Genomic DNA, 13011 nt, shown 5'->3' with positions numbered 1-13011 from the left:
ACAAGACTTCCCCCCCAAAGACTTTACAACGTCACCAGAGAAGATACACAAAGGATATGAGAAAGCCTGATTCCCATTTAAGAGATGAATATCTGAGACACAGAGAAACGAAAATCTGCAAGCATCACTTGCAGACCTTACTAGCTTTCTTCAAGGCAGAAATCAATAGCAGTAATTAAGCACATGCAAAAATTCTGAGGGTTGATACTGGGCTTGGGTATCCTGGAACTCTACTGAGGTCATGTTTAGGTTAAGTTTATTCTTACAGGCTCCAAAAACAGTCAGCAGAGAGAAAAAAGAACTCCAACAGAGATATTCATCTGGCATGTCTTGTGTGGATCAAAAATCTCAGCCATGAACCTCTCCTGTATTTTTGTAGATATATTTTATTATATCAATCTTATTTCCAAAACAATTGAGGTATTTAAAGAAAATAACATTCCTCTCAGTTTAGTATTCTTACAGCTCAAATGTCTTGGGAGAACAAACTGTTTTGAGGATCTGAAACACTTCAGTAATCCTGCAGCATGCAGGTCATTCAACGAAGTAAAGCAGGCCATAGTGCACTTCAGCAGAAAACCTCATTGGCTTCAAAACCAATGTTCTGCCTTTAAATAATCCATGATCTACTGCCAAAGAAGCCAACCTCCGAGGTGAAACTGTGCATGACTCTTCAGATAGCTGTGCTTGTGGAGCAGGTGATTGCACAGAGTAACAAAGGATTACAGCGCATGCAGCTCAGGCTTGGTATGTTAGAACTAAAAGAGTGTCAAACCTCTAGTTGCACTGGCAGGCAGTTTGTGCATTAATTTTTTCCCACATCCCCATCCAAAACATTATTTTCTGAATTATTGTGGACTACACACAAAACAGAAAGGAGATGCATCAGCCACTCGTGAGAAGCAACCCCCAAGGAAAGAAAAAACCCCAGTAATAAAACATCACACGAGGTTACGTACGAAAAAAGGTGAACTGCGTCACTTTTCTCTCTGATAAAATCCCTCCTATATTTCATAAACTCACGTAGAGTCACCAAGGGGTTTTCAGATATGGTGAACTTGTTATCAGTAGCCCAGGTTTCCATGGCAACCAATACTATCCTCGTGTTAAGTTGTTCTTTATATATCTAGTACATTAACAGAATGAACAAATATATTATGTCAAATAGAACAAAGATGAGGTTTACCCCTTTTTTGTAACAGCTTGCATTTTTACGTAACTAAATATTTAGCTTATTCTAGCACACTTTAGGTTCTCATAAGTGTTTTTATCTCCCTTAAAACCAACAAAAGAACATAAAAAAACCAGTAAACCCAAAATTTTAGGCTTAATTCTTCAATCAGTTCTCTTAGCCTTCAAAAAGATCCCTTGAACGTCCTACACAGGCAGAGCTGCATAAAAGAAAGATGGGATTTTTGAAAAATTACTACATTCCAAATAGTGCAAAGATTTGAAATTAATGGGTCTTTTATAACATCCAGCTCACCCAATGACACACAGGGGCTCTCTTATGCGGAACAATGATCTATAAAACCATATTTTTCACTGTTGTATACATCTACAGGAGTATTTCAACTCATGCTGGCTGAATCACAAAAAAAGGGCCATCCTTTCAATGCTGGGTTAACACTACACACAAAATACTTTCAAGCATTTTCTTATTCTAGTAATACTTTTCCTTTTCTATTAGTACTTGGGGTGAGGTGCAAGAGCCAGCAGCTCATCTGATTTAGCACCATAAATATAATCCACATACTCCACCTGCATGTCCCTATTCTAACTCATTTACTCAAGTGCACTTTTTCTGGAGAAATTTTAATGCATTAGAATTTCAGATTATCTTTTGAGTTTGATGTTGTCAACACAGGGATCCTGCGCTAGAAATTGTCCTATCTAAGGTGCTCTTTAAAATTCAGACTCAAGGGACCGATCCAGCAGGATACCTAAAATTTTAAAGCCACAAAAAAACCCTGTCGGATGCTTTAAGTTAGAGAAAGGCTTTATAGGTGACTGACTGTGGTTCTAGTGAAAATTTGTGAGCTTCATATACATTATTACTATTGTATCACAAGCTGACAGTTCTTGCATCTATCCTCAGGAGAATCTTATGACTCATCTCACACACAAAAGAACATATAGTTGAGTGATACTTACTAAATCTGCCATGTTCACAACTGATTTAGCATAGCTGTTGGTATGGCCGACTGACAAACGGTGCTTTTTACACTGTGAAACAAGCACAGACCAGTGACAGGTACAGATTTCAGAAAAACAGGGTCCATTTCCAAAACACCACAAAGTAAAAAACAACATCAACAATAAAACCCCTGTGCAAGGTTTTGTTTCCTGTGCTGAATGTAATGTTAATAAACAACAGTGGAAAATTGTTCAGAAATGAACATTACTGATATACTTTACAACAGCTGTTGTAAGGATCTGTGAATTCCTCTTTAGAAAGTACCCTAGGATCTTTACTGGAAAATGCTACAAGAACAGGAACATGTTGTTCTTCATTATCTTTATTTGAAAATTTTTAAATTAATCATTAATGCCAATGCAGAAATCAGCAACAAAAACTTCCATAGCTGAGACTCCTTTAGAGGTGTTATCCCAGAAGTGCCTGCACCCATGTTTTAATCTATCAGATCCGGGTTTTTTTTTTTCAATTTTCTCTCTTAAGCTGTTTTCTGGTTTTCTTCTTGTACAGTTTCACACTCCTAATAAAGCCACAGTAATTGGTTCAAATCACTTCAGCAATCAGACTCCAATGGCACCTTTACTGAAATTTGTAATGCAGTGCTATAAAAATGGCACTGAAGACAGCTGTCCAGGTACTCCTATTTGCAGAAAAAACCAGTTATGAATGAGCATGATGGGAATGAAAGTCACAGGTATCTCAGAAGAATTTAGGACAAAGTGCACAAGATTTTCAGAAATGTTTAACTGTCTCGTGCCCCATGATGCTTGATTTTGGAATGAAAGTTGTCCATATTTTCTGGAAGTTAGGATCTCTTGTGGGCACGAAGAAATTCCCCACAACTAGGGCATAGGAAAGGCATCCTTTCAAGCAGGAATGGGGCGGGGGGTAAACCACCAAAACCAAGGAAGTTAAGCCCATAGCAAATGCTATTTCCTTCTCGCAGGAGGAAATGATTTGGCTGCTTTGATCATGGACATTCACTAACACTTGCCTCAGAGAATAAACTCCTAACTGAACTGACTCTTGCAGTAGCTGTGATCAAACAAAATTAGGAAACATTGTCCTTGAAGAAAACCTGTCTCAATAGATAGGATCCCAAGGGAAAAGCTGTGGCTTCAGGTCTTTAGGATCAAACACAATTACATTGATTTAGGCAATTTTCATCCAATATTATTGGTTTTAATCCAAGAATGTATTGCTATGTTCACCAAACTGAGCTGGTGGAGGAGCACACTGTCTAAGGACAGAGGCACTCCTTGTACACTCCCATGTCTATTTTTGCCAATTCAGGTAGTGCCTGAAAGAAGTGCTGCATATTACAGAAGAAGTAGACAAGACTCACAGAAATATTTTGATTTCAAAGACATAAGGGACTATAAAATCATCTAATGTCACCAGTCAGATGGGCACTACCAGGCTGAACTTTATCCAGTTACTTCAAGAACAAATCATATTGTTTGTGTTTGAAGTTACCTTTGAACACTGCAAGTGATGAAGAATTCACCATTTCCTTTGATATTCCCTTCATTAGTTATTAATCATCTTCACTGACATAAATCTGTGCCTTTTCCCACTTGAATGAGACTGGCTTTTCTTCAATACACTCACTGTTATTATGTCTCTTTCTGCTATGTTAAAAACCCCACTGTATTCTCCCAGAGAAAGTATACAAGCTTAACAAAATAATTTTCTCTACATTGACTGGGATGTATCAAAAAATCTAGTCACTGTTGATCTCCCCACGCTCAACAGCTGCTGCATAATTGAAATAACTGCACTATTGATTGCTCAGTGGCTGTAACTAAGACAAATGCTCAGGAAAGCCAGAAAGAAAATCATCAGCTTAAGTCACACTGACATTAGTTACTTTATGACTCTTCTTTCTGATACTCAGGCCTACTTGCATTCTTGGCGAAATTAACTTGCCAAAATTCAAAACCGACTTCATCGATGTTTAATGAGACCATAATCTCTTCTGTTAATGACATACTGAATTTATCCCAGCCTTACATTGTTCTTTATTGTTATGCTCTCTGGATAAATTAAGACAATTTGATGCTAATTATAATTGTAAGATGTTGAAATGCGTCAGTCTTACCATTAGATGATCATTTACAATCATCAACTCAATGTATTTTGTTTCCTCTTCAACTTTACGTGGAATCTGACGAACCTATGGAGAGAATGTAACTCTAAGAGGGTCTAACAATACAGAGAGAGTGTAACTGGTAACAAACATCTGCACTTAGTGCCTTCCCCGCTTTAATAAACAGTGAAGTCTCTGTTAGAACATTTATTTTGAAACAAAATAAAGTGAGACAAACTAGCTACTTGTCACTATTGCAACATAAAAAAAAATATGTGTTTTATTAATGGGAGTTTCTGATAAAACTATACTCAAAATGAGCAAAAATATTTTACCTACTTTTTCATTTGCAATGTAGCAGTTATTTAAAAATTTCTTAACTCTTCAGGTAGGCAATGTCCAAGAGAAACCATCAAAGTTTAGCCTACATTAGATATCTCTTTTTGTATTAGCTGTATTGATATAGAGATCTCATGCCAAACCAGCAGGAGCAGCAGGACTCCATCTGGACAAATTAACTCAGCAGACATGAAGCAAACTTGATGGCATATTCCTTAAAAACAAGCATATTGGCACATACCTGCCTTTTCCTTCTTTTGTGTCTTGGCCTTACAACAAAGTTCTGTGATGTAGTATTCATCTGCCAGAACTCTGAGCAGAAAACACAGACAAATACATTGAATATTTATAAAAATATAGCCCATCAATTAGTGACCCTGATGAAACATGACAGTAGTATGGCATTCTTCACATGCAGCAACAACTCATTTTTACAAGCTTCCAGCTACAAGGGAGGCAAGGCTACAGATGCTTCCCAGTAACAGGGCTCTTATAAAAAACTCTACTAGTGATAATCTGGGTCTGTTGAAACAGATGATCTGTGGGTGTCACGCTTCAGAAAGCAAAGCAGATGTTCTATGCCAAAACTTCACAACACTGGGCATGAACTATTATTAGCATAGTGCTTCCATGGAGTGAATCACATTTTCGGGAATTCAGCAGACATTCACAGAGCTCTTGCAATATCTACCTAAATTAATAAGAAGAGCATGGAAGGCAGAATTAATGCTTTAAGACGATTATATTCACAAAGCAAAACATGTCAGAGTTGGGAGAAACCTTATGAGATTTTGGCAATACTCACTTACCAATACAATAATCCTCCCTGCTAATCCCTCTGTGTCTTTAACTTCTTAAACCTCTAATCATAAGCATCAAGCAGTTTATTCTTTTGCCAAATCCTTTTCACCAAATCTATTACTAGCCACTCATGGAAAAGGACATACTATAAACTAAGCAGAAGACAACACCTGCTCTCATCCTTTCAAATGTCCAAGAAGTAATTTTCCATCTTTAATTTTAGGTTCATAGTCCCTGCCTCTTCTTTCCCTATACAAAATAAACCCCTTTCCTTATCTTGTATAAATGTGTTTGCTATTCGCATAACCCCAAGAAGATCTTTCTTTGAGACATGCAAATTAAATGTTTGCAGTTGCTGAGTTTGTAATAATGTCTTACTCCTTTTACTGCTTTTCCTCTTTTGTGCTTTCTGCAGCTTTGGACATTATTTCCGTTTCCAGGAACTGAAAACTTCTTTCAGTGTTCCAGAGAGATTTTACCAGTCCTGCAGAGAAGTAAATAGTCCTATAGGGTTTACAGAGCACTCCTACAGTGCTATAGAGTTTATGGAGCTGCGTAAATTAAGGGACTCCCAGTTCACATCCTTGTACACAACTTCTGGTTGTGTTACAAATTCCTCACAAGTTCAGTTTTGCTGGTGAGACAGGAAAGTTTCTCACAGCTTCACTTCCTGCTGTATCTTAATTGTACAATTTCTGTATGAGGTTCAAAAATAGGATTAAAAACCATGCTGATATGAATTCCACAGGGCTGCCATATCAGCAAAATCTTAAAACACAAACCTAAGTTGCCCATCTGACAAGTCATTGCCAGGCCTAAGTGATAATCTTAACCAGGAGTGGCAAATTGCTAATAACGCAAACCAGGAAAACAAAGCATGACTAACTGGTATTGTCTTGGGTAAACTGGGGACATGAATTTTGGTACATGAGGTTTGCAGGTATCTTCTCATGGAGCAACCTGGACAATCACAGGCTCTCTGCTTAAAAATGTTTTCATGGTTACACCAGCATGCTTGAGGACTTTCTTTAGAAAACAGACCAAAAATAAATTAAATCAAACCCAAAGCTTTTTTGCTTCAAGACCTGCAGACACTTGAGCTTGCAGTGATATTAAATCTTGAAAACTTTTTTACAATGTTTTTGATTATGCTTTATGTACGTTAATTAGTTTAGACTGTGTTCTAGCGCCACACAACTGGATCTCAACCTGTCATTTTTGGTTTTGTAACATGGGTTAGGAAACTGGTAAACATGACACTTTTCAATCAATAAAATAATAATTTACAGTATGTATATACAGGGTCTCAGATAACTTTACCAGCAAATGTGATTGTTTTACCCACAATCGGAAGTCAGTCATCTCTAGAGGGAAATGATGCAGCCATTACCATTAACACATTAACACACATTAACACAGCCTAATTCACAAGATGGATAAACCCACACAGGGTGCATTTCTAGCCAAGGGCCCTCAGGCAAAAGAACATGACCAGCAAAATCACAGGGAATGTTGATAGTTGAGAGAGTCTAGCAGATATTTTGATGGGAATATATTACATTGAAAAAAATGTAACAAAGATTCACAAAATCATAGAATCATTTTGGTTGGAAAAAACTGCTAAAATCGAGTCCAGCCATAAACTTAATACTGCCAAGTCCCCCTAAACCACGTTCCTAAGTGTCATATCTACATATTTTTCATGTGACCTCAAAAGAAAAGGACATCTGTTATGTATTATTTGAAAAACAGTACCTTTGATAACATTGTTATTTAACCATCAACTCAGGTCCAACCCACTACATTATGCCAGGGCATTGTAGACCTCAACAGAGATGGTGAGAAAAAACACAGTCCAGTAAATACAAAGTCAAATGCTCTAAGCATGCCAAGTCATCTGTCCAAGCTTTGCTTATTTAAAATCCTCATTATTCCTCAGACCATTGCAAAGTACAGTACAATAAATTCTTTTCTGCAACAGCTTGTGGTTTTTTTAATATCCAGGGAGCAAAAGAGATAATAAGATGACCAAAGTACATTGCTATTAAACTGTGATATAATAGAGTGTGCTTTTACTATCACTGATACTGAGTAATCCCTATTATTTGAATTTTTTCCCTTTCTAACACTGATATTGAAGCTGGTGATCTATCCAGTCCATTCCTAATGCAGCGGAAATGCTGAGTGGAAATCTTACCTTACACACATGCTCTTTTAAAGATAAGAGAAAAATCTTGGCTTCAAGGAAAATCTCCTTAGGCCAGTCAAATTGATAAATTATGAGAGTAGTAAGGAACGTAAGAAATACTGATGACATACCACCCCAGCACAGTGCTTGCTACTGCCAATAATAATTTTGCTGTAGTACTTTCAAAAAATCAATCACAACAATACTATTAGCAATTAACTGCAAATATTATTTAAAGAAAAAAAAGTCAAGTCAAGACAGCAGTCAGACCTCTCCAGACTGGCAGGGAAGGGGCAGAGATACTGGTGGAGCTCTCATCCTCTAGAGTGTGATTGTGCATGGAGGATGACTTACAAAATTGAATAATCAGAAACAAAGAAAAATTGTGTGTTTCCTAATGAGGATATAATATAATAAATCTACCGTAATTTTCACTAAAAACATCAGAAACACTTTTTCAAACAATTTTACAAAAACAAGTATGGGCATGCAGAAGAGTGGACTGTGAATTGAAGTTTATTTCTCCTACATGGGATCCTAAACATAAAGTGATGGAAGAATAGCACTGTGTACCTCTTATCCACATTACAAATACTTGTATAATTGAGAAGACTAGCACTCTGCAACTGAATTTCCTTTTTAATGTTTTCTACAATCCTGTGATTCTACTTTCAATCTAAATGGCAACATGTTCAATTATGTCACATGCTGGGTTTTGTACAGCAAAGCCAGCAACTATTTATTTGTTATCTATAGTAAAATCAAAAGTGTACTAGCATGTCTGGATTTTTGAGGAAAAACATAAACAAACAAAACAAGACCCTGAAGCCCTAGTTTGACAGTTTTTTGAAAATCAAGAAGCTTTGGTGGAGGTGAAACTGAGGCATTTACTTGCAATTAATCCCTTTTTGTAATTTTCAAAGCAGAAAACAGTTTTATTCCAAAATCTTGAAAACAGAAAGCTTCCCTATTAGGAAATCTTATAAAACAGTTTATAGATACCTAGCAAGTACCAGCGCTAGCAGTCTCTTAGTTTAACAACATGAGACAGAAGATTTCTTTTAAACTCAGCATTGGTTGCATTATTTCCAATCTTTTGAATTATATGTCCTCAAGAAAATGTGACGGAAGATGCACTTTATTATTTGACCTTATGTTCAGTAAATTGTTCTCATTACACCACCATCTCTGCAAGCACAGGCAGTAAGCATGGTAAGTGCTTAAGGTGCAGGTACATAGGAAGTTTTGTGACACAGAAGTCAATGTCTTACACTGCACAAGCCTTTTGTGCTCATGTCCCTCCATCACAACACTGCCTCCACCTCGCCCAGGCAAACATCATCACAGGACAGGAGGCACCAAGCTGGCACACTGCTTCATTTAGATTCAGACAGATTCCTTTCTCAGAACTGAAATTAAGGCAACCCAATTGTAGCAATTTCCCTCTTTTTTCCCACTTTTCTCATTAGCTTCCTGAATGATTCTACTTTGCTTAACAACTGGCAAATCTGCACAAAATGTGCTCCAGGGATGGACCCATCTATGTGCAGTACTCACACCCAAGATCTCAGACCCAAAAGTTTGTTATCTATATCTATATAATATATATCTAGATAGATAGATAGACAGATAGATAGATAGATATAAAACAAACTTTTGGACTGATATAGGACAAGCAGTTTGTAATAAGATGACCAAACATCTGTAACTCTCCTGAAGAAATTAGTCTAGAAGTGGTTTCTACCAAAATGTCAGTGCCTATGAAGGACAGTTACATTTATCTAGGTTATGTACGGTAGAGCAGAAAAACGCATCTGTGAAACTGAGAAATCCTTGACAGAATGGGAATATGTCATAAATACTGCAATTTTAGCTTCAATTAACAAGCTGACCTCTCAGATGAAAACCCATTTTTTCAAAAAACCTTTCTCCCTCCACACACAATATGGGCATTCATCACTACAAGCACTTGAATCCACTTCTGCCTCCAAATTCATTTGCACTAAAATGCATGGCCCTCATCATAGCCAGCACTGTGAAAGATGCTGATCAGACTGGAGAGGAGAGTCACTGAACAGCAACGACCTTTGGCAACTTCTTCTCTCCCAGGCTTATGCTCACATCATGGCACTCACCCTGTATCTCAAAACAGGAAAAAGCCATGAAGAGTTATCAACCATCGTCAATGTGGAGTTTATTTTCATCATCTCTAGGCTACCTCAGTCCTTTCCTTTCTACAACTACTAGCACATAATCCAGCCCACAGACCACATAACTTGTTAAGAGAAACATGTATCATAACATGAAGGTCTAGGAGAGGTTTCATTTCCTGGATTCAGGGTTTTTTCATCACTTCAGGTTCTTTTCCCGTGTTTTCACTGTTTCAAAATGGGGTTTTTTCAGTGCCTTTTTATTTAATTGGGAAAAAGAAGGTATATATAATGAAACAATATACTATCAGAATATGATCTATCAAATACAATCAACAAATTTGGCCTTAGACTAAAACGTTTAATAAGTCATGAATATTAAAATATCATACCAGATGGCAGGTCAACTGAAGGAAATTCAAACAACTTGGATTTGTAAACAGAGTGGAAATGGAAGTCATCCTGAAATAGTAAATATTGCCCATATTAAACTAGGAAAAATTAATCCATCTCATGAGCATTAAACAGACAATTCCAAAGGTTCCTCTTACCCAAAACATACACCAGTGAACATGGAAGTTGCAAGGCACCATTACTCTACAGTCCTCTTTTCCCAACTGCAGTGTGATGGGTTATGCCACAGTTAATCACTTTTTATATCTGAGTACCTCAGACACAGTGGCTGAGCACACTTAGAGCTAGGCCTAAACTAGGCTCCCAGAGCTGCTCAGGAAAAGAGTCAATGAGAGTCACAGGAGCTGCTGAACTGGAGTCAAGGATGACCCAGGAGGAGAGTGATACAACAAACCCAGAGGAGGAAGTGCCAGAGAAGGGGACAGGGCACTCACAGCTTCTGTTGCTGGCTCCAAGGGACCCTCCTCTGGTGCTGCATTGCTCTACAGCCAAGTGTTAGAGAGCGCAGACATATAGACCCACCACTGCCTCAGATTTGGAGGTCTACTTTTGTCTGTGAAGATGGAGTCTCACATATGAAGTAAATGAGTTGGGAATGAGGGGATAAGTCTTTGGTCCCACGGCCTTATGGCTACCCTGAACCCATGGATGACTGTACTCAACAAACACAGCAGGACTACTGTTAAGTTCTACTTACATCTGAAGTGTAGTTTTCATCTGGCTCAATAAGGTAAGTATGATTTCCATCATAGAACATCCCACTGTCAAGAGCAGGAAAATATAAATACAGATTTAATAAACAAATACTAGTGCAACATGGAAGTAACTTCTTAAAGTTAATATACTTTAAAAATGTAAATATCTGGACAAGGAAGAGTTAAAAATGGTTTCAAGAACTGAATGTAATTCTGGATCACTCTTTTGTTTCTTCACTTCAGCAAGAAAGATTTTCTCCTGTGGTGAATCAGACTTCTTTCTTCCACAAACCTTCACTACAACACAAACAAACACCGCAAAATGGACTAATTTAGCCAACTGAAAATCCAGTTCAAAACTTCCACTCCCATGCAAGAGATATCTACCTGCAACAGATAAATAAGGGTTCCCTGTCTTAAGGAACACACGTATTTGGAACATATATGCATAGGTTTCCCCAAATAAAAATGTTGTTGAATTGAATTAAATTATCCTTAGGTTTTAATGGGGTTTTTTATTAACTCTTTCCTTAGTGTTTCATTTTAAAAGTGTTGATACAAATATTATTCTGTAAGAGCAAAAAAACAAAGTAAAAGTAAAAAAAAATTCCTATAGAAATACATTCTGATCTTCAACCAAACCAGAACAATTTTTAAGTAATTTTGCCTTTATTGCAGTGGCATACACACATGGTTGGCATTAGGCTGTGTCAGCATGTCCCTTTCAAAGGGCCATTACTAAGGTGTTTAAGCTTGGCCCTAAACATGAACTCTAAGTTCAAACTTGGCACATAGCGCACAACAACAACAGCATAAAACAGAGATCATTTATTTACCTACATTATGGTTTAAAACACCCAAAACAAACAGGAATTATAAACAACAGAAGCAGATACTTTTCTTTTTTTCTTATGCAGCATTTTTTTTAATCAGCAAAATTGATATTCACAGAAGTAACCTGGTTTACTGACTGTGTAACATGTATCAAGTGTGAGCATAACTACAATGTAAAGCTCCTTCACCTTTCAAATTACCTGTGCCTATTCTTTAGAAATAAATACTGTCTTATACAGTTTAAGCAAAATATTCAAGCACCTGTTGAAGCTTCTTTGCCTGGGAATAAGTAAGATTGGGGAAGATCCTGTAGCTCCTCATCAGGCAAAACTTTCCATCCCTCTAATTGCAACTTTAGTAAAGCACAGTTTGCTGTCAGCGAAGAGCTTCTCGTGAGACTGCTGCTCCCAGCAGCACTGACCTCTGATCAAGTCACTCCACAGTGACAAGAATAAGAGTCACGGCTGACCTACAGACCTGACCTGCCCACTCAGAGCATTCACGGCTCTTTTCCGACCAGCTACCACAGCCCAGTGTGCTCTGAATAAACCACATGCTCACGGGTGTGTTAGAGAGAAAACAACAGCAAAACAACAGCCTGCGTTTTGGTGGTGTGTGTTCTTCCGACAATCACATTTGTAGCCGTGAAAGCCGAATTCACAGCAGCAGTTTTTACGTTCGCCACCAGCCGGCAGCAAGATCCCAGCCGCGCCCGCTGCCTGTGCCCTCGCCGGCCGGCCCGGGCTGCAAGCCGTGCCTCACCACAGCTCACCCACGTCCCAGCAACCGCCGGCGTTTGCGTTCTAAGGCTTCCTTGTGTTAACTCATAGGAAACCGTGGTTACCGCATATCCCACAGGAAACAAACAAAACAAAAATCCAAGCAAAATGGCTTGCTCGAAGTTAAGGTTGCAGAGATACACTTGTCATTAGCCAAGTCACTAAGAAGGCGACCATTAACTTCAGGTACTCTGTCAGCCAGTCATGTGATAAATTTAATAAAAGGAAGGACACAAAGCAGACATTACCAACAGAAGAACTCGTAACATATGATTTAAAAATCCCAACATTTTTTCACATGTATGAAAAATTCTGCTGTTACTGGCTGAGATCTAGAGGTACTCATATTCAAAAGAGGAGATTGGCATGACCTTTAGAAAGATGAAGCTTGTTATTCTCTTAAAGGCATCTGTTCTATCTCATGTACTTCCTAAAATTCATGAAAGCAAAGCTCCTGCCCTGCAGACCTTACAGAAGACAACTCTCCCAGCTACTCTTATTTCAGCAAGATGCTCCAAACTGTGC

The 13011-nt window shown here is 38.0% G+C and overlaps 1 protein-coding gene across 1 annotated transcript in view; it reads right to left on the bottom strand.

Annotated features, from left to right (window-relative positions):
- Positions 1-13011, bottom strand: part of ADAM22 (ADAM metallopeptidase domain 22) — a gene marked incomplete at both ends in the record, with an annotated part of 125719 nt that overhangs the window by 38713 nt on the left and 73995 nt on the right. The window contains 6 exons of the mRNA XM_082277856.1: positions 960-1126; positions 2155-2226; positions 4299-4373; positions 4867-4937; positions 10157-10226; positions 10876-10939. Coding sequence (XP_082133982.1) covers positions 960-1126; positions 2155-2226; positions 4299-4373; positions 4867-4937; positions 10157-10226; positions 10876-10939 — 519 coding nt within the window. The remainder of the gene's footprint in view (positions 1-959; positions 1127-2154; positions 2227-4298; positions 4374-4866; positions 4938-10156; positions 10227-10875; positions 10940-13011) is intronic.

The sequence above is a fragment of the Coloeus monedula genome (genome assembly GCF_965178545.1).
Source record: "Coloeus monedula genome assembly, chromosome: 1".
NCBI lineage: Eukaryota > Metazoa > Chordata > Aves > Passeriformes > Corvidae > Coloeus > Coloeus monedula.
The sequence above is the reverse complement of the archived record's forward strand: the minus strand, read 5'-3'. Positions and strand labels throughout refer to the sequence as shown.